The sequence below is a fragment of the Oncorhynchus mykiss genome, chromosome 3 (assembly GCF_057628025.1).
Source record: "Oncorhynchus mykiss isolate SJ-2025 chromosome 3, ASM5762802v1, whole genome shotgun sequence".
Lineage (NCBI taxonomy): Eukaryota > Metazoa > Chordata > Actinopteri > Salmoniformes > Salmonidae > Oncorhynchus > Oncorhynchus mykiss.
The window spans coordinates 5,620,001-5,645,000 of NC_143024.1; the positions used below are offsets into that span (position 1 = coordinate 5,620,001).

Sequence of the window (25,000 nt, forward strand, 5' to 3'; positions counted from 1 at the left end):
AATATACAGTAGTTAGGACCACAGATAACATACCTGTTAATATACAGTAGTTAGGATAACATACCTGTTAATTTACAGTAGTTAGGATAACATACCTGTTAATATACAGTAGTTAGGACCACAGATAACACACCTGTTAATATACAGTAGTTAGGATAACATACCTGTTAATTTACAGTAGTTAGGATAACATACCTGTTAATATACAGTAGTTAGGACCACAGATAACACACCTGTTAATATACAGTAGTTAGGATAACATACCTGTTAATATACAGTAGTTAGGACCACAGATAACATACCTGTTAATATACAGTAGTTAGGATAACATACCTGTTAATATACAGTAGTTAGGACCACAGATAACATACCTGTTAATATACAGTAGTTAGGACCACAGATAACATACCTGTTAATATACAGTAGTTAGGATAACATACCTGTTAATATACAGTAGTTAGGACCACAGATATCATACCTGTTAATATACAGTAGTTAGGATAACATACCTGTTAACATACAGTAGTTAGGACCACAGATATCATACCTGTTAATATACAGTAGTTAGGACCACAGATAACATACCTGTTAATATACAGTAGTTAGGATAACATACCTGTTAATATACAGTAGTTAGGACCACAGATAACATACATGTTCATATACAGTAGTTAGGATAACATACCTGTTAATATACAGTAGTTAGGATAACATACCTGTTAATATACAGTAGTTAGGATAACATACCTCTTAATATACAGTAGTTAGGATAACATACCTGTTAATAAACAGTAGTTAGGACCACAGATAACATACCTGTTAATATACAGTAGTTAGGACCACAGATAACATACCTGTTAATATACAGTAGTTAGGATAACATACCTGTTAATATACAGTAGTTAGGACCACAGATAACATACATGTTCATATACAGTAGTTAGGATAACATACCTGTTAATATACAGTAGTTAGGATAACATACCTGTTAATATACAGTAGTTAGGATAACATACCTGTTAATATACAGTAGTTAGGATAACATACCTGTTAATAAACAGTAGTTAGGACCACAGATAACATACCTGTTAATATACAGTAGTTAGGACCACAGATAACATACCTGTTAATATACAGTAGTTAGGATAACATACCTGTTAATATACAGTAGTTAGGACCACAGATAACATACCTGTTAATATACAGTAGTTAGGACCACAGATAACATACCTGTTAATATACAGTAGTTAGGATAACATACCTGTTAATATACAGTAGTTAGGACCACAGATATCATACCTGTTAATATACAGTAGTTAGGACCACAGATAACATACCTGTTAATATACAGTAGTTAGGATAACATTCCTGTTAATATACAGTAGTTAGGACCACAGGTAACATACCTGTTAATATACAGTAGTTTGGACCACAGATAACATACATGTTAATATACAGTAGTTAGGATAACATACCTGTTAATATACAGTAGTTAGGATAACATACCTGTTAATAAACAGTAGTTAGGACCACAGATAACATACCTGTTAATATACAGTAGTTAGGACCACAGATAACATACCTGTTAATATACAGTAGTTAGGATAACATACCTGTTAATATACAGTAGTTAGGACCACAGATAACATACCTGTTAATATACAGTAGTTAGGACCACAGATAACATACCTGTTAATATACAGTAGTTAGGATAACATACCTGTTAATATACAGTAGTTAGGACCACAGATAACATACCTGTTAATATATAGTAGTTAGGATAACATACCTGTTAATATACAGTAGTTAGGATAACATACCTGTTAATATACAGTAGTTAGGACCACAGATAACATACCTGTTAATATATAGTAGTTAGGATAACATACCTGTTAATATACAGTAGTTAGGACCACAGATAACATACCTGTTAATATACAGTAGTTAGGATAACATACCTGTTAATATACAGTAGTTAGGACCACAGATAACATACCTGTTAATATACAGTAGTTAGGATAACATACCTGTTAATATACAGTAGTTAGGACCACAGATAACATACCTGTTAATATACAGTAGTTAGGACCACAGATAACATACCTGTTAATATACAGTAGTTAGGATAACATACCTGTTAATATACAGTAGTTAGGACCACAGATATCATACCTGTTAATATACAGTAGTTAGGACCACAGATAACATACCTGTTAATATACAGTAGTTAGGATAACATTCCTGTTAATATACAGTAGTTAGGACCACAGATAACATACCTGTTAATATACAGTAGTTAGGACCACAGATAACATACATGTTAATATACAGTAGTTAGGATAACATACCTGTTAATATACAGTAGTTAGGATAACATACCTGTTAATAAACAGTAGTTAGGACCACAGATAACATACCTGTTAATATACAGTAGTTAGGACCACAGATAACATACCTGTTAATATACAGTAGTTAGGATAACATACCTGTTAATATACAGTAGTTAGGACCACAGATAACATACCTGTTAATATACAGTAGTTAGGACCACAGATAACATACCTGTTAATATACAGTAGTTAGGATAACATACCTGTTAATATACAGTAGTTAGGACCACAGATAACATACCTGTTAATATATAGTAGTTAGGATAACATACCTGTTAATATACAGTAGTTAGGATAACATACCTGTTAATATACAGTAGTTAGGACCACAGATAACATACCTGTTAATATATAGTAGTTATGATAACATACCTGTTAATATACAGTAGTTAGGACCACAGATAACATACCTGTTAATATACAGTAGTTAGGATAACATACCTGTTAATATACAGTAGTTAGGACCACAGATAACATACCTGTTAATATACAGTAGTTAGGATAACATACCTGTTAATATACAGTAGTTAGGATAACATACCTGTTAATATACAGTAGTTAGGATAACATACCTGTTATACAGTAGTTAGGACCACAGATAACATACCTGTTAATATACAGTAGTTAGGACCACATATAACACACCTGTTAATATACAGTAGTTAGGATAACATACCTGTTAATATACAGTAGTTAGGACCACAGATATCATACCTGTTAATATACAGTAGTTAGGACCACAGATAACATACATGTTCATATACAGTAGTTAGGATAACATACCTGTTAATATACAGTAGTTAGGACCACAGATAACATACCTGTTAATATACAGTAGTTAGGATAACACACCTGTTAATATACAGTAGTTAGGACCACAGATAACATACCTGTTAATATACAGTAGTTAGGATAACACACCTGTTAATATACAGTAGTTAGGACCACAGATAACATACCTGTTAATATACAGTAGTTAGGATAACATACCTGTTAATATACAGTAGTTAGGACCACAGATAACATACATGTTCATATACAGTAGTTAGGATAACATACCTGTTAATATACAGTAGTTAGGATAACATACCTGTTAATATACAGTAGTTAGGATAACATACCTGTTAATATACAGTAGTTAGGATAACATACCTGTTAATAAACAGTAGTTAGGACCACAGATAACATACCTGTTAATATACAATAGTTAGGACCACAGATAACATACCTGTTAATATACAGTAGTTAGGATAACATACCTGTTAATATACAGTAGTTAGGACCACAGATAACATACCTGTTAATATACAGTAGTTAGGACCACAGATAACATACCTGTTAATATACAGTAGTTAGGATAACATACCTGTTAATATACAGTAGTTAGGACCACAGATATCATACCTGTTAATATACAGTAGTTAGGACCACAGATAACATACCTGTTAATATACAGTAGTTAGGATAACATACCTGTTAATATACAGTAGTTAGGACCACAGATAACATACATGTTCATATACAGTAGTTAGGATAACATACCTGTTAATATACAGTAGTTAGGATAACATACCTGTTAATATACAGTAGTTAGGATAACATACCTGTTAATATACAGTAGTTAGGATAACATACCTGTTAATAAACAGTAGTTAGGACCACAGATAACATACCTGTTAATATACAGTAGTTAGGACCACAGATAACATACCTGTTAATATACAGTAGTTAGGATAACATACCTGTTAATATACAGTAGTTAGGATAACATACCTGTTAATATACAGTAGTTAGGACCACAGATAACATACATGTTCATATACAGTAGTTAGGATAACATACCTGTTAATATACAGTAGTTAGGATAACATACCTGTTAATATACAGTAGTTAGGATAACATACCTGTTAATATACAGTAGTTAGGATAACATACCTGTTAATAAACAGTAGTTAGGACCACAGATAACATACCTGTTAATATACAGTAGTTAGGACCACAGATAACATACCTGTTAATATACAGTAGTTAGGATAACATACCTGTTAATATACAGTAGTTAGGACCACAGATAACATACATGTTCATATACAGTAGTTAGGATAACATACCTGTTAATATACAGTAGTTAGGATAACATACCTGTTAATATACAGTAGTTAGGATAACATACCTGTTAATATACATTAGTTAGGATAACATACCTGTTAATAAACAGTAGTTAGGACCACAGATAACATACCTGTTAATATACAGTAGTTAGGACCCCAGATAACATACCTGTTAATATACAGTAGTTAGGATAACATACCTGTTAATATACAGTAGTTAGGACCACAGATAACATACCTGTTAATATACAGTAGTTAGGACCACAGATAACATACCTGTTAATATACAGTAGTTAGGATAACATACCTGTTAATATACAGTAGTTAGGACCACAGATATCATACCTGTTAATATACAGTAGTTAGGACCACAGATAACATACCTGTTAATATACAGTAGTTAGGATAACATTCATGTTAGTATACAGTAGTTAGGACCACAGATAACATACCTGTTAATATACAGTAGTTAGGACCACAGATAACATACATGTTAATATACAGTAGTTAGGATAACATACCTGTTAATATACAGTAGTTAGGATAACATACCTGTTAATAAACAGTAGTTAGGACCACAGATAACATACCTGTTAATAAACAGTAGTTAGGACCACAGATAACATACCTGTTAATATACAGTAGTTAGGATAACATACCTGTTAATATACAGTAGTTAGGACCACAGATAACATACCTGTTAATATACAGTAGTTAGGCCCACAGATAACATACCTGTTAATATACAGTAGTTAGGATAACATACCTGTTAATATACAGTAGTTAGGACCACAGATAACATACCTGTTAATATATAGTAGTTAGGATAACATACCTGTTAATATACAGTAGTTAGGATAACATACCTGTTAATATACAGTAGTTAGGACCACAGATAACATACCTGTTAATATATAGTAGTTAGGATAACATACCTGTTAATATACAGTAGTTAGGACCACAGATAACATACCTGTTAATATACAGTAGTTAGGATAACATACCTGTTAATATACAGTAGTTAGGACCACAGATAACATACCTGTTAATATACAGTAGTTAGGCTAACATACCTGTTAATATACAGTAGTTAGGATAACATACCTGTTAATATACAGTAGTTAGGATAACATACCTGTTATACAGTAGTTAGGACCACAGATAACATACCTGTTAATATACAGTAGTTAGGACCACATATAACACACCTGTTAATATACAGTAGTTAGGATAACATACCTGTTAATATACAGTAGTTAGGACCACAGATATCATACCTGTTAATATACAGTAGTTAGGACCACATATAACACACCTGTTAATATACAGTAGTTAGGATAACATACCTGTTAATATACAGTAGTTAGGACCACAGATAACATACCTGTTAATATACAGTAGTTAGGACCACAGATAACACACCTGTTAATATACAGTAGTTAGGATAACATACCTGTTAATATACAGTAGTTAGGACCACAGATAACATACATGTTCATATACAGTAGTTAGGATAACATACCTGTTAATATACAGTAGTTAGGACCACAGATAACATACCTGTTAATATACAGTAGTTAGGATAACACACCTGTTAATATACAGTAGTTAGGACCACAGATAACATACCTGTTAATATACAGTAGTTAGGATAACATACCTGTTAATATACAGTAGTTAGGACCACAGATATCATACCTGTTAATATACAGTAGTTAGGATAACATACCTGTTAATATACAGTAGTTAGGACCACAGATAACATACCTGTTAATATACAGTAGTTAGGATAACATACCTGTTAATATACAGTAGTTAGGACCACAGATAACATACATGTTCATATACAGTAGTTAGGATAACATACCTGTTAATATACAGTAGTTAGGATAACATACCTGTTAATATACAGTAGTTAGGATAACATACCTGTTAATATACAGTAGTTAGGATAACATACCTGTTAATAAACAGTAGTTAGGACCACAGATAACATACCTGTTAATATACAATAGTTAGGACCACAGATAACATACCTGTTAATATACAGTAGTTAGGATAACATACCTGTTAATATACAGTAGTTAGGACCACAGATAACATACCTGTTAATATACAGTAGTTAGGACCACAGATAACATACCTGTTAATATACAGTAGTTAGGATAACATACCTGTTAATATACAGTAGTTAGGACCACAGATATCATACCTGTTAATATACAGTAGTTAGGACCACAGATAACATACCTGTTAATATACAGTAGTTAGGATAACATACCTGTTAATATACAGTAGTTAGGACCACAGATAACATACATGTTCATATACAGTAGTTAGGATAACATACCTGTTAATATACAGTAGTTAGGATAACATACCTGTTAATAAACAGTAGTTAGGACCACAGATAACATACCTGTTAATAAACAGTAGTTAGGACCACAGATAACATACCTGTTAATATACAGTAGTTAGGATAACATACCTGTTAATATACAGTAGTTAGGACCACAGATAACATACCTGTTAATATACAGTAGTTAGGACCACAGATAACATACCTGTTAATATACAGTAGTTAGGATAACATACCTGTTAATATACAGTAGTTAGGACCACAGATAACATACCTGTTAATATATAGTAGTTAGGATAACATACCTGTTAATATACAGTAGTTAGGATAACATACCTGTTAATATACAGTAGTTAGGACCACAGATAACATACCTGTTAATATATAGTAGTTAGGATAACATACCTGTTAATATACAGTAGTTAGGACCACAGATAACATACCTGTTAATATACAGTAGTTAGGATAACATACCTGTTAATATACAGTAGTTAGGACCACAGATAACATACCTGTTAATATACAGTAGTTAGGCTAACATACCTGTTAATATACAGTAGTTAGGATAACATACCTGTTAATATACAGTAGTTAGGATAACATACCTGTTATACAGTAGTTAGGACCACAGATAACATACCTGTTAATATACAGTAGTTAGGACCACATATAACACACCTGTTAATATACAGTAGTTAGGATAACATACCTGTTAATATACAGTAGTTAGGACCACAGATATCATACCTGTTAATATACAGTAGTTAGGACCACATATAACACACCTGTTAATATACAGTAGTTAGGATAACATACCTGTTAATATACAGTAGTTAGGACCACAGATAACATACCTGTTAATATACAGTAGTTAGGACCACAGATAACACACCTGTTAATATACAGTAGTTAGGATAACATACCTGTTAATATACAGTAGTTAGGACCACAGATAACATACATGTTCATATACAGTAGTTAGGATAACATACCTGTTAATATACAGTAGTTAGGACCACAGATAACATACCTGTTAATATACAGTAGTTAGGATAACACACCTGTTAATATACAGTAGTTAGGACCACAGATAACATACCTGTTAATATACAGTAGTTAGGATAACATACCTGTTAATATACAGTAGTTAGGACCACAGATATCATACCTGTTAATATACAGTAGTTAGGATAACATACCTGTTAATATACAGTAGTTAGGACCACAGATAACATACCTGTTAATATACAGTAGTTAGGATAACATACCTGTTAATATACAGTAGTTAGGACCACAGATAACATACATGTTCATATACAGTAGTTAGGATAACATACCTGTTAATATACAGTAGTTAGGATAACATACCTGTTAATATACAGTAGTTAGGATAACATACCTGTTAATATACAGTAGTTAGGATAACATACCTGTTAATAAACAGTAGTTAGGACCACAGATAACATACCTGTTAATATACAATAGTTAGGACCACAGATAACATACCTGTTAATATACAGTAGTTAGGATAACATACCTGTTAATATACAGTAGTTAGGACCACAGATAACATACCTGTTAATATACAGTAGTTAGGACCACAGATAACATACCTGTTAATATACAGTAGTTAGGATAACATACCTGTTAATATACAGTAGTTAGGACCACAGATATCATACCTGTTAATATACAGTAGTTAGGACCACAGATAACATACCTGTTAATATACAGTAGTTAGGATAACATACCTGTTAATATACAGTAGTTAGGACCACAGATAACATACATGTTCATATACAGTAGTTAGGATAACATACCTGTTAATATACAGTAGTTAGGATAACATACCTGTTAATATACAGTAGTTAGGATAACATACCTGTTAATAAACAGTAGTTAGGACCACAGATAACATACCTGTTAATATACAGTAGTTAGGACCACAGATAACATACCTGTTAATATACAGTAGTTAGGACCACAGATAACATACCTGTTAATATACAGTAGTTTGGATAACATACCTGTTAATATACAGTAGTTAGGACCACAGATATCATACCTGTTAATATACAGTAGTTAGGACCACAGATAACATACCTGTTAATATACAGTAGTTAGGATAACATACCTGTTAATATACAGTAGTTAGGACCACAGATAACATACCTGTTAATATACAGTAGTTAGGATAACATACCTGTTAATATACAGTAGTTAGGATAACATACCTGTTAATATACAGTAGTTAGGATAACATACCTGTTATACAGTAGTTAGGACCACAGATAACATACCTGTTAATATACAGTAGTTAGGACCACATATAACACACCTGTTAATATACAGTAGTTAGGATAACATACCTGTTAATATACAGTAGTTAGGACCACAGATATCATACCTGTTAATATACAGTAGTTAGGACCACATATAACACACCTGTTAATATACAGTAGTTAGGATAACATACCTGTTAATATACAGTAGTTAGGACCACAGATAACATACCTGTTAATATACAGTAGTTAGGACCACAGATAACACACCTGTTAATATACAGTAGTTAGGATAACATACCTGTTAATATACAGTAGTTAGGACCACAGATAACATACATGTTCATATACAGTAGTTAGGATAACATACCTGTTAATATACAGTAGTTAGGATAACATACCTGTTAATATACAGTAGTTAGGACCACAGATAACATACATGTTCATATACAGTAGTTAGGATAACATACCTGTTAATATACAGTAGTTAGGATAACATACCTGTTAATATACAGTAGTTAGGATAACATACCTGTTAATATACAGTAGTTAGGATAACATACCTGTTAATATACAGTAGTTAGGATAACATACCTGTTAATATACAGTAGTTAGGATAACATACCTGTTAATAAACAGTAGTTAGGACCACAGATAACATACCTGTTAATATACAGTAGTTAGGACCACAGATAACATACCTTCTAATATACAGTAGTTAGGATAACATACCTGTTAATATACAGTAGTTAGGACCACAGATAACATACCTGTTAATATACAGTAGTTAGGACCACAGATAACATACCTGTTAATATACAGTAGTTAGGATAACATACCTGTTAATATACAGTAGTTAGGACCACAGATATCATACCTGTTAATATACAGTAGTTAGGACCACAGATAACATACCTGTTAATATACAGTAGCTAGGATAACATTCCTGTTAATATACAGTAGTTAGGACCACAGATAACATACCTGTTAATATACAGTAGTTAGGACCACAGATAACATACATGTTAATATACAGTAGTTAGGATAACATACCTGTTAATATACAGTAGTTAGGATAACATACCTGTTAATAAACAGTAGTTAGGACCACAGATAACATACCTGTTAATATACAGTAGTTAGGACCACAGATAACATACCTGTTAATATACAGTAGTTAGGATAACATACCTGTTAATATACAGTAGTTAGGACCACAGATAACATACCTGTTAATATACTGTAGTTAGGACCACAGATAACATACCTGTTAATATACAGTAGTTAGGATAACATACCTGTTAATATACAGTAGTTAGGACCACAGATAACATACCTGTTAATATATAGTAGTTAGGATAACATACCTGTTAATATACAGTAGTTAGGATAACATACCTGTTAATATACAGTAGTTAGGACCACAGATAACATACCTGTTAATATACAGTAGTTAGGATAACATACCTGTTAATATACAGTAGTTAGGATAACAGATAACATACCTGTTAATATACAGTAGTTTGGATAACATACCTGTTAATATACAGTAGTTAGGACCACAGATATCATACCTGTTAATATACAGTAGTTAGGACCACAGATAACATACCTGTTAATATACAGTAGTTAGGATAACATACCTGTTAATATACAGTAGTTAGGACCACAGATAACATACCTGTTAATATACAGTAGTTAGGATAACATACCTGTTAATATACAGTAGTTAGGATAACATACCTGTTAATATACAGTAGTTAGGATAACATACCTGTTATACAGTAGTTAGGACCACAGATAACATACCTGTTAATATACAGTAGTTAGGACCACATATAACACACCTGTTAATATACAGTAGTTAGGATAACATACCTGTTAATATACAGTAGTTAGGACCACAGATATCATACCTGTTAATATACAGTAGTTAGGACCACATATAACACACCTGTTAATATACAGTAGTTAGGATAACATACCTGTTAATATACAGTAGTTAGGACCACAGATAACATACCTGTTAATATACAGTAGTTAGGACCACAGATAACACACCTGTTAATATACAGTAGTTAGGATAACATACCTGTTAATATACAGTAGTTAGGACCACAGATAACATACATGTTCATATACAGTAGTTAGGATAACATACCTGTTAATATACAGTAGTTAGGATAACATACCTGTTAATATACAGTAGTTAGGACCACAGATAACATACATGTTCATATACAGTAGTTAGGATAACATACCTGTTAATATACAGTAGTTAGGATAACATACCTGTTAATATACAGTAGTTAGGATAACATACCTGTTAATATACAGTAGTTAGGATAACATACCTGTTAATATACAGTAGTTAGGATAACATACCTGTTAATATACAGTAGTTAGGATAACATACCTGTTAATAAACAGTAGTTAGGACCACAGATAACATACCTGTTAATATACAGTAGTTAGGACCACAGATAACATACCTTCTAATATACAGTAGTTAGGATAACATACCTGTTAATATACAGTAGTTAGGACCACAGATAACATACCTGTTAATATACAGTAGTTAGGACCACAGATAACATACCTGTTAATATACAGTAGTTAGGATAACATACCTGTTAATATACAGTAGTTAGGACCACAGATATCATACCTGTTAATATACAGTAGTTAGGACCACAGATAACATACCTGTTAATATACAGTAGCTAGGATAACATTCCTGTTAATATACAGTAGTTAGGACCACAGATAACATACCTGTTAATATACAGTAGTTAGGACCACAGATAACATACATGTTAATATACAGTAGTTAGGATAACATACCTGTTAATATACAGTAGTTAGGATAACATACCTGTTAATAAACAGTAGTTAGGACCACAGATAACATACCTGTTAATATACAGTAGTTAGGATAACATACCTGTTAATAAACAGTAGTTAGGACCACAGATAACATACCTGTTAATATACAGTAGTTAGGACCACAGATAACATACCTGTTAATATACAGTAGTTAGGATAACATACCTGTTAATATACAGTAGTTAGGACCACAGATAACATACCTGTTAATATACTGTAGTTAGGACCACAGATAACATACCTGTTAATATACAGTAGTTAGGATAACATACCTGTTAATATACAGTAGTTAGGACCACAGATAACATACCTGTTAATATATAGTAGTTAGGATAACATACCTGTTAATATACAGTAGTTAGGATAACATACCTGTTAATATACAGTAGTTAGGACCACAGATAACATACCTGTTAATATACAGTAGTTAGGATAACATACCTGTTAATATACAGTAGTTAGGATAACATACCTGTTAATATACAGTAGTTAGGATAACATTCCTGTTAATATACAGTAGTTAGGACCACAGATAACATACCTGTTAATATACAGTAGTTAGGACCACAGATAACATACATGTTAATATACATTAGTTAGGATAACATACCTGTTAATAAACAGTAGTTAGGACCACAGATAACATACCTGTTAATATACAGTAGTTAGGACCACAGATAACATACCTGTTAATATACAGTAGTTAGGATAACATACCTGTTAATATACAGTAGTTAGGACCACAGATAACATACCTGTTAATATACAGTAGTTAGGACCACAGATAACATACCTGTTAATATACAGTAGTTAGGATAACATACCTGTTAATATACAGTAGTTAGGAACACAGATAACATACCTGTTAATATATAGTAGTTAGGATAACATACCTGTTAATATACAGTAGTTAGGATAACATACCTGTTAATATACAGTAGTTAGGACCACAGATAACATACCTGTTAATATACAGTAGTTAGGACCACAGATAACATACCTGTTAATATACAGTAGTTAGGATAACATACCTGTTAATATACAGTAGTTAGGATAACATACCTGTTAATATACAGTAGTTAGGACCACAGATAACATACCTGTTAATATACAGTAGTTAGGATAACATACCTGTTAATATACAGTAGTTAGGATAACATACCTGTTAATATACAGTAGTTAGGACCACAGATAACATACCTGTTAATATACAGTAGTTAGGACCACAGATAACATACCTGTTAATATACAGCAGTCTGACTCTGTTGTAATAGTATTATTGCTAGGAGATAGCTAGAACATTTGGCTAGAGACACATAGCATTGCATGATTTATGGATTGTTCCCTCGTTCCTGGTGTCCTCTCTCTGCCCACCAATCATGTGTTTAGTGGTTGGTATAAAGCTGTAGCAGCTGCTTGCCAATGTGTCCTCTCTCTGTCAGTTTAGCCAGTGTTTCTCTCTCTCTCTCTCTCTCTGTTTCTTTCTCTTTCTATCTCTCTCTGTCTCTCTGTGTCTCTGTCTCTATCTCTTTCTATTTCTGTTTGTCTCTCTCTTTCTATCTCTCTGTCTCTCTGTCTCTCTGTGTCTCTCCTCTCTCTCTCTCACTTTCCTCTCTCTCCTCCCTGTCTCTCTCTCTTTCCTCTCTCTGTCTCTCTTTCCTCTCTCTTTCCTCTCTGTCTCTGTCTCTCTCCTCTGTCTCTCTCTTTCATCTCTGTCTCTCTCTCCTCCGTCTCTCGCTCTCTCCTCCCTGTATCGCTCTCCTCTCTGTCTCTCTCTTTCATCTCTGTCTCTCTCTCTCTCCTCTCTCTCTCTCTCTCCTCTCTGTCTCTCTCTCTCCTCCCTGTCTCTCTCTCCTCCCTGTCTCTCTCTCTTTCCTCTCTATGTCTCTCTTTCCTCTCTCTTTCCTCTCTCTTTCCTCTCTCTGTCTCTCTCCTCTGTCTCTCTCTTTCATCTCTGTCTCTCTCTCCTCCGTCTCTCGCTCTCTACTCCCTGTCTCTCTCTCCTCTCTGTCTCTCTCTTTCATCTCTGTCTCTCTCTCTGTCTCTCTCTCTCCTCTCTGTCTCTCTCTCTCTCCTCTCGCTCTCTCTTTCCTCTCTGTCTCTCTCTCTCTCTCTCCTCTCTCTCTCTCTCCTCTCCCTCTCTCTTTCCTCTCTCTCCTCCCTGTCTCTCTCTCCTCTGTCTCTCTCTCTCCTCTCTGTCTCTCTCTCTCTCCTCTCTCTCTCTCTTTCCTCTCTGTCTCTCTCTCTCTCTCCTCTCTCTCTCTCTCCTCTCTCTCTCTTTCCTCTCTCTCCTCCCTCTCTCTCTCTCCTCTCTGTCTCTCTCTTTCATCTCTGTCTCTCTCTCCTCTGTCTCTCTCTCTCCTCTCTGTCTCTCTCTCTCCTCTCTCTCTCTTTCCTCTCTGTCGCTCTCTCTCTCCTCTCTCTCTCTCCTCTCTCTCTCGATTTCCTCTCTCTCCTCTCTGTCTCTCTCGATGCAGACAATGTTTTTATTGAGCGGATGGTCAGGGGGGGGGGTCGGAACATCATTACAAATAATTAGTAGACTGCAAATCGTTTGTTTGTTTTTTGGCTCAGAAAACATGGCCAAATAAAATCACCTGGGGGCCAAATTCGACCCGCGGGCCACCAGTTGTGGACCCCTGAGATACAGCATAGTGACTGAGGCTCTAATGAAAAGCTCAGTTCTATTGTTGAATAGATGAACTCAGCATCCCACAGCTCTCTCTACATTACAATGGCTGTGTCCCAAACGGAACCCTGTTCCCTATATATATTTCTCCACCATAGCCCTATGGGCCCTGGTCAAAAGTAGTGCACTACATAGGAAAGAGGGTGCCATTTTGGGAAGCAGACTATTGTCTGGCTGACTGGCTGACTGGCTGACTTATTTTACGTTAGCCTTGCCCATAGGATGAAGGTAAGACTGAGTCTAGGTTTCGTGTTACTGGTTGGAATTATTTTTGGTTTGAGATGTTATTTGTTTAAAGTTTTAATCAACAGTTGGTTGAGAACTGAAAGCGTGTTTTAAGGATGTACTGCTGTGGCTATTCCGTTGTGATGAAATGTTTCGTCTGGCCGTTTCCTGTCCGTTTCATGATCTTCTATTCAGGTCTAATTATAGAAGAGTCTTTCAGGATCTTCTATTCAGGTCTAATTATAGAAGAGTCTTTCGGGATCTTCTATTCAGGTCTAATTATAGAAGAGTCTTTCAGGATCTTCTATTCAGGTCTAATTATAGAAGAGTCTTTCATGATCTTCTATTCAGGTCTAATTATAGAAGAGTCTTTCAGGATCTTCTATTCAGGTCTAATTATAGAAGAGTCTTTCAGGATCTTCTATTCAGGTCTAATTATAGAAGAGTCTTTCAGGATCTTCTATTCAGGTCTAATTATAGAAGAGTCTTTCAGGATCTTCTATTCAGGTCTAATTATAGAAGAGTCTTTCAGGACCACACGACAACTCAAAGTACACACAGAGCTCTGATCGTATATGACATCATCTCCTCTGATCGTATATGACATCATCTCCTCTGACTGTATGTGACATCATCTTCTCTGACGGTATATGACATCATCTCCTCTGATCGTATATGACATCATCTCCTCTGATCGTATATGACATCATCTTCTCTGACGGTATATGACATTCTCCTCTGATCGTATATGACATCATCTCCTCTGATCGCATATGACATCATCTCCTCTGATCGTTTATGACATCATCTCCTCTGATCTCCTCTGATCGTATATGACATCATCTCCTCTGACAGTATATGACATCATCTCCTCTGACTGTATATGACATCATCTCCTCTGACGGTATATGACATCATCTCCTCTGATCGTATATGACATCATCTCCTCTGACTGTATATGACATCATCTCCTCTGACGGTATATGCCATCATCTCCTCTGATTGCATATGACATCATCTCCTCTGATCGTATATGACATCATCTCCTCTGATCGTATATGACATCATCTCCTCTGACGGTATATGACATCATCTCCTCTGATCGTATATGACATCATCTCCTCTGATCGAATATGACATCATCTCCTCTGACGGTATATGACATCATCAACCACTGATCTGGGACCAGGCTATAACACTGATCTGAGACCAGGCTATAACACTGATCTGGGTCCAGGCTATAACACTGATCTGAGACCAGGCTATAACACAACCACTGATCTGAGACCAGGCTATAACACAACCACTGATCTGGGACCAGGCTATAACACTGATCTGGGACCAGGCTATAACACTGATCTGGGACCAGGCTATAACACTGATCTGGGACCAGACTATAACACTGATCTGGGACCAGGCTATAACACTGATCTGGGACCAGGCTATAACACTGATCTGGGACCAGGCTATCACTGATCTGGGACCAGTCTATAACACAACCACTGATCTGGGACCAGGCTATAACACTGATCTGGGACCAGGCTATAACACTGATCTGGGACCAGGCTATAACACTGATCTGGGACAGGCTATAACACAACCACTGATCTGGGACCAGGCTATAACACTGATCTGGGAACAGTCTATAACACTGATCTGGGACCAGGCTACAACACTGATCTGGGACCAGGCTATAAGACAACCACTGATCTGGGACCAGTGTACAACGATCCCACTAATGTCGATCCCTCTCCCTGTCTGTCTCTGTATCGTCCCACCAGTGATCAGCTGTGTTGACCCAGGTGTTCCTGCTAATGGTCTGAGGTTTGGAGAGGACTTCACTGTGGGCCACAACGTCACCTTCATGTGCCAGCCTGGCTACCTGATAGAGGCAGGCGGGGCCACAACGCGCACCTGTACCCACAATGGCACTTGGAGCGCCACCACGCCCATCTGCAAAGGTACGACATCTGATGATGATGATGATGGTGTGATGATGATGGTGGTGGTGGTGACGATGGTGGTGATGATGAAGAGTATGGTGATGGTGAAGATTATGGGGATGATGGTGATGATGATGAAGATAATGATGAAGATGAGGTTGATGGTGATAATGATGAAGATGAGGGTGATGATGATGAGGGTGATGATGGTGGTGATGATGAAGAGTGTGGTGATGATGATGAAGATAGTGATAATGATGATGATGAGGGTGATGATGATGAGGGTGATGATGGTGGTGATGATGAAGAGTGTGGTGATGATGATGAAGATGGTGATGGTGATAATGATGAAGATGAGGGTGATGATGAAGAGTGTGGTGATGATGAAGAGTATGGTGAAGATGATGATATGGGTCCTCTCAGATTACAGGAATGAAAATATGTCACAAAGCCATTTTATTAGATGTTATTAAAATTCCGTTAAACTTTCCCCAAATTTCCTGATGTCCCAGAAATCCTGTTTTTAAGGATTCCTGAATTTCCTACATATTCCCTCGTAATTCCAGGATTCTTTCAACCAGGATGACTCGAAAACTCACGTCTCTCTTTGATATCAAAGAGGGATTTTAAGAGAAAGTCCCAAGTTGTACGGTTTTATGTCAACTGTGCGTCAGGTCCAAGATGATGACAACGACGAGTGAAGATGCTCGACGCTCTATATAACACACATTATTAAACAGCTAGAGTATTGTAATGTCAGAATCATACGCCTGGCTCCTCTTCTGTTCTGGTTGGATAAACATTCACAGTTTCTCTACCCGTTGAGGAAACCCTACTTCCATGAGCGCTGAAGCAGATCACATTTATTACAGGAGAGAAGAAATAGATTTACGTATTTGGCAACAAAGTCCCAAAACGAAATGGTTTGCATGTCAAATTGGCTCCCTGTGTATTGTATAGTGCCCTACCCGAGCCCTACCGGAGCCCTACCCGAGCCCTACCCGAGCCCTACCGGAGCCCTACCCGAGCCCTTCCCGAGCCCTACCCGAGCCCTACCCGAGCCCTACCCGAGCCCTTCCCGAGCCCTACCCGAGCCCTACCCGAGCCCTTCCCGAGCCCTACCCGAGCCCTACCCGAGCCCTACCCGAGCCCTACCCGAGTCCTTCCCGAGCCCTACCCGAGCCCTTCCCGAGCCCTACCCGAGCCCTACCCGAGTCCTACCGGATCCCTACCTGAGCCCTTCCCGAGCCCTACCCGAGCCCTACCGGAGCCCTACCCGAGCCCTACCGGAGCCCTACTGGATCCCTGCCCGAGCCCTTCCCGAGCCCTACCGGAGCCCTACCCGAGCCCTACCCGAGCCCTACCCGAGCCCTACCCGAGCCCTTCCCGAGCCCTACCAGAGCCCTACCCGAGCCCTACCCGAGCCCTACCCGAGCCCTACCCGAGCCCTTCCCGAGCCCTACCCGAGCCCTACCCGAGCCCTTCCCGAGCTTCTCTACCCTTCCCGAGCCCTTCCCGAGCCCTACCCGAGACCTACCCGAGCCCTACCCGAGCCCTACCCGAGCACTACCCGAGCCCTACCCGAGCCCTACCCGAGCCCATCCCGAGCCCTACCAGAGCCCTACCCGAGCCCTACCCGAGCCCTACCCGAGCCCTACCAGAGTCCTACCCGAGCCCTACCCGCGCCCTACCCGAGCCCTACCCGAGCCCTTCCCGAGCCCTACCCGAGCCCTACCCGAGCCCTGTTTGAAGGTAGTGCACTATATATAGGGAAAAGGGTGCCATTGGGCTCTGGTCTAAAGTAGTGCACTATATAGGGAATAGGGTGCCATAGGGCTCTGGTCTAAAGTAGTGCACTATATAGGGAATAGGGTGCCATAGGGCTCTGGTCTAAAGTAGTGCACTAAATAGGGAATAGGGTGCCATAGGGCTCTGGTCTAAAGTAGTGCACTATATAGGGAATAGGGTGCCATTTGAGAGGTACACAGTATCGTGTTCACATTAAGTACTGCAGTGGCGCCCGGAAGGCAGCGAGCGGCGAGCGGCGTGGACAGACAAGGCAAATGGGACACGGTTGCTAAGGAACAGATCCCTGCAATAAAAGAGCACAGGATAGCCATTCACACACACACACACACACACACACATCTGTCTACCCTCAGTGTGTCGATCATCTGTCTACCCTCAGTGTGTTGATCATCTGTCTACCCTCAGTGTGTAGATCATCTGTCTACCCTAGATCGTCTGTCTACCCTCTGTGTGTCGATCACCTGTCTACCCTCAGTGTGTCGATCATCTGTCTACCCTCAGTGTGTCGATCATCTGTCTACCCTCAGTGTGTCGATCATCTGTCTACCCTCAGTGTGTCGATCATCTGTCGACCCTAGATCGTCTGTCTACCCTCTGTGTGTCGATCACCTGTCTACCCTCAGTGTGTCGATCATCTGTCTACCCTCAGTGTGTCGATCATCTGTCTACCCTCAGTGTGTCGATCATCTGTCTACCCTAGTGTGTGGATCATCTGTCTACCCTCAGTGTGTCGATCATCTGTCTACCCTCAGTGTGTCGATCATCTATCTACCCTCAGTGTGTCGATCATCTGTCTACCCTAGTGTGTCGATCATCTGTCTACCCTCAGTGTGTCGATCATCTGTCTACCCTCAGTGTGTTGATCATCTTTCTGCCCTCAGTGTGTCGATCGTCTGTCTACTCTCAGTGTGTTGATCATCTGTCTACCCTCAGTGTGTGGATCATCTGTCTACCCTCAGTGTGTTGATCATCTGTCTACCCTCAGTGTGTCGATCATCTGTCTACCCTCAGTGTGTCGATCATCTGTCTACCCTCAGTGTGTTGATCATCTGTCTACCCTCAGTGTGTAGATCATCTGTCTACCCTAGATCATCTGTCTGCCCTCAGTGTGTTGATCATCTGTCTACCCTCAGTGTGTCGATCATCTGTCTACCCTCAGTGTGTCGATCATCTGTCTACCCTCAGTGTGTTGATCATCTGTCTACCCTCAGTGTGTAGATCATCTGTCTACCCTAGATCATCTGTCTGCCCTCAGTGTGTTGATCATCTGTCTACCCTCAGTGTGTCGATCATCTGTCTACCCTCAGTGTGTTGATCCTGTTAATCTACCATGACTGGTGTTAATATCAATGGAGTTAGTTACTGTAGGTGACACCAAGCAAGATTTCGTGCTGGGATCCCGAGATTACACTCCTACATATCTGACTCACTCACTCACTCACTCACTCACTCACTCACTCACTCACTCACTCACTCACTCACTCACTCACCCACGCATGCACTCACTCACTCACTCACTCACACACTCACTCACACACTCACACACTCACTCACTCACTCACTCACTCCAAGTGGCCTCAGACAGAGTTCTTATTAACATGGCATCCTCTCACACACCCAAGCAGTCTTCCTCTCACACACCCAAGCAGTCTTCGTAGTAACATGCTATCCTCTCACACACCCAAGCAGTCTTCGTAGTAACATGCTATCCTCTCACACACCCAAGCAGTCTTCGTAGTAACATGCTATCCTCTCACACACCCAAGCAGTCTTCCTCTCACACACCCAAGCAGTCTTCGTAGTAACATGCCATCCTCTCACACACCCAAGCAGTCTTCGTAGTAACATGCCATCCTCTCACACACCCAAGCAGTCTTCCTCTCACACACCCAAGCAGTCTTCCTCTCACACACCCAAGCAGTCTTCCTCTCACACACCCAGCAGTCTTCCTCTCACACACCCAAGCAGTCTTCCTCTCACACACCCAAGCAGTCTTCCTCTCACACACCCAAGCAGTCTTCCTCTCACACACCCAGGAGTCTTCCTCTCACACACCCAGCAGTCTTCCTCTCACACACCCAAGCAGTCTTCGTAGTAACATGCTATCCTCTCACACACCCAAGCAATCTTCCTCTCACACACCTAAGCAGTCTTCCTCTCACACACCCAAGCAGTCTTCCTCTCACACACCCAAGCAGTCTTCCTCTCACACACCCAAGCAGTCTTCGTAGTAACATGCTATCCTCTCACACACCCAAGCAGTCTTCGTAGTAACATGCTATCCTCTCACACACCCAAGCAGTCTTCGTAGTAACATGCCATCCTCTCACACACCCAAGCAGTCTTCCTCTCACACACCCAAGCAGTCTTCCTCTCACACACCCAAGCAGTCTTCCTCTCACACACCCAGCAGTCTTCCTCTCACACACCCAAGCAGTCTTCGTAGTAACATGCTATCCTCTCACACACCCAAGCAATCTTCCTCTCACACACCCAAGCAGTCTTCCTCTCACATGCCCAAGCAGTCTTCCTCTCACACACCCAAACAGTCTTCCTCTCACACACCCAAGCAGTCTTCGTAGTAACATGCTATCCTCTCACACACCCAAGCAGTCTTCCTCTCGCACACCCAAGCAGTCTTCCTCTCACACACCCAAGCAGTCTTCCTCTCACACACCCAAGCAGTCTTCGTAGTAACATGGCATCCTCTCACACACCCAAGCAGTCTTCCTCTCACACACACAAGCAGTCTTTGTAGTAACATGGCATCCTCTCACACACCCAAGCAGTCTTCCTCTCGCACACCCAAGCAGTCTTCGTAGTAACATGGCATCCTCTCACACACCCAAGCAGTCTTCGAAGTAACATGCTATCCTCTCACACACCCAAGCAGTCTTCGTAGTAACATGCCATCCTCTCACACACCCAAGCAGTCTTCCTCTCACACACCCAAGCAGTCTTCCTCTCACACACCCAAGCAGTCTTCCTCTCACACACCCAGCAGTCTTCCTCTCACACACCCAAGCAGTCTTCGTAGTAACATGCTATCCTCTCACACACCCAAGCAATCTTCCTCTCACACACCCAAGCAGTCTTCCTCTCACATGCCCAAGCAGTCTTCCTCTCACACACCCAAACAGTCTTCCTCTCACACACCCAAGCAGTCTTCGTAGTAACATGCTATCCTCTCACACACCCAAGCAGTCTTCCTCCTGCACACCCAAGCAGTCTTCCTCTCACACACCCAAGCAGTCTTCCTCTCACACACCCAAGCAGTCTTCGTAGTAACATGGCATCCTCTCACACACCCAAGCAGTCTTCCTCTCACACACCCAAGCAGTCTTTGTAGTAACATGGCATCCTCTCACACACCCAAGCAGTCTTCCTCTCGCACACCCAAGCAGTCTTCGTAGTAACATGGCATCCTCTCACACACCCAAGCAGTCTTCGTAGTAACATGGCATCCTCTCACACACCCAAGCAGTCTTCGTAGTAACATGCCATCCTCTCACACACCCAAGCAGTCTTCCTCTCACACACCCAAGCAGTCTTCCTCTCACACACCCAAGCAGTCTTCCTCTCGCACACCCAAGCAGTCTTCTTCTCACACACCCAAGCAGTCTTCCTCTCACACACCCAAGTAGTCTTCCTCTCGCACACCCAAGCAGTCTTCCTCTCACACACCCAAGCAGTCTTCCTCTCACACACCCAAGCAGTCTTCCTCTCACACACCCAAGCAGTCTTCCTCTCACACACCCAAGCAGTCTTCCTCTCACACACCCAAGCAGTCTTCCTCTCACACACCCAAGCAGTCTTCGTAGTAACATGTCATGCTATCTGTTCCATTATTAAGTCTTCCTGTGGTGGTCTGCTGGATAGATCCCTGAACGTATTGCTCTGATTGTGTGTGTGTGTGTGTGTGTGTGTGTGTGTGTGTGTGTGTGTGTGTGTGTGTGTGTGTGTGTGTGTGTGTGTGTGTGTGTGTGTGTGTGTGTGTGTGTGTGTGTGTGTGTGTGTGTGTGTGTGTGTGTGTGTGTGTGTGTGTGATTGAGTGTGTGAGTGAGTGAGTGAGTGAGTGAGTGAGTGAGTGAGTGAGTGAGTGAGTGTGTGTGTGTGTGTGTGTGTGTGTGTGTGTGAGTGAGTGTGTAAGAGAGAGACAGAGAGACAGAAAGCACCTGCAGGCAATAATCCTGTCAGGGACTCAGACTGACAGGCCAGGCAGCCCAGTTCAACCCTTAACCAAGCACACCTAGACAGACAGCTCAACTCTACCAGCCTGCGTTGATGAGTCAAGGCCCCTGCAACTCTACCAGCCTGGTGTTGAGGAGTCAAGTCCCCTGCAACTCAACTCAGACAGACTGGTGTTGATGAGTCAAGTCCCCTGCAACTCAACTCAGACAGACTGGTGAGGATGAGTCAAGTCCCCTGCAACTCAACTCAGACAGACTGGTGTTGATGAGTCAAGTCCCCTGCAACTCAACTCAGACAGACTGGTGTTGATGAGTCAAGTCCCCTGCAACTCAACTCAGACAGACTGGTGTTGATGAGTCAAGTCCCCTGCAACTCAACTCAGACAGCCAGGCCATCCCTCATCTATCCCAGCTGTACCTAGCATGACTCAGACAGCCAGTCTATCCCTCATCTATCCCAGCTGTACCTAGCATGACTCAGACAGCCAGTCTATCCCTCATCTATCCCAGCTGTACCTAGCATGACTCAGACAGACAGCCAGTCCATCCCTCATCTATCACAGCTTTGCCTTGTTCAGTTCAGACAGCCAGTCTTGTCAGCCAGTAAACAGCCTGGTGGTGAGGAGTGAGGAGGGTCCAATCTCTCTTACCTCAGACAGACAGTCTGCTGTGCACCCAGTCTGGTATTGAGAAGTCACATCCCATGGTTCCAGAGCTCCACCTCTCCATACTATACAGACTGTGTGTCGGCTGGGACCAGGTTTCCTCATCTCTCTGCTAGCTGCAGACTGACAGTGTTGCAGTCAACCTGACAGGGTTGAGTCTCGCCCCAGAGCTCCACCTCTCCATACTATACAGACTGTGTGTCGCCTGGGACCAGGGTTCCTCATCTCTCTGCTAGCTGCAGACTGACAGTGTTGCAGTCAACCTGACAGGGTGGAGTCTGACCCCAGGCCTTCACCTCTCTTGTCTGTAGACAGGGCACCTGATGGAGGCCTGAGTGAGACTGCTGCTGTCAGTAACACTTCTACCAGTAACCTCTGACCTGTGTGTAGTAGTCAGTGAGAGTGATTCTACCATTGACCTCTGACCTGTGTTTAGTAGTCAGTGAGAGTGATTCTACCATTAACCTCTGACCTGTGTGTAGTAGTCAGTGAGAGTAATTCTACCAGTAACCTCTGACCTGTGTGTAGTAGTCAGTGAGAGTGATTCTACCATTAACCTCTGACCTGTGTTTAGTAGTCAGTGAGAGTGATTCTACCATTAACCTCTGACCTGTTTGTAAAGCCAGAGGGGCTGTTGTTATAGTGCGATTAGTCCTGTTCCATCAAGAATAGAATAGATATTCTACATCAAGAATAGAATAGATATTCTACATCAAGAATATAATAGATATTCTACATCTAGAATAGAATAGATATTCTACATCAAGAATAGAATAGATATTCTACATCAAGAATATAATAGATATTCTACATCTAGAATAGAATAGAACAGATATTCTACATCAAGAATATAATAGATATTCTACATCTAGAATAGAATAGAACAGATATTCTACATCTAGAATAGATCAGATATTCTACATCAAGAATAGAATAGATATTCTACATCTAGAATAGAATAGAACAGATATTCTACATCAAGAATATAATAGATATTCTACATCAGGAATATAATATATATTCTACATCAAGAATATAATATATATTCTACATCAGGAATATAATATATATTCTACATCTAGAATAGAATAGAACAGATATTCTACATCAAGAATAAAATAGAACAGATATTCTACATCTAGAATAGAATAGAACAGATATTCTACATCAAGAATATAATAGATATTCTACATCAAGAATAGAATAGATATTCTACATCAAGAATAGAATAGACATTCTACATCAAGAATATAATAGATATTCTACATCTAGAATAGAATAGATATTCTACATCAAGAATAGAATAGAACAGATATTCTACATCAAGAATATAATAGATATTCTACATCAAGAATAGAATAGATATTCTACATCAAGAATATAATATATATTCTACATCAAGAATATAATAGATATTCTACATCAAGAATAGAACAGATATTCTATATCAA

At 39.3% G+C, this 25,000-nt stretch overlaps 1 protein-coding gene across 1 annotated transcript in view; it reads left to right on the forward strand.

Moving 5' to 3' along the window:
* Nucleotides 1-25,000, forward strand: part of LOC149984278 (CUB and sushi domain-containing protein 3-like) — a 569,716-nt gene that overhangs the window by 492,534 nt on the left and 52,182 nt on the right. Inside the window, exon 61 of the mRNA XM_090219648.1 lies at nucleotides 16,724-16,903. Within this exon, the coding sequence (XP_090075774.1) occupies nucleotides 16,724-16,903 (180 nt within the window). The remainder of the gene's footprint in view (nucleotides 1-16,723; nucleotides 16,904-25,000) is intronic.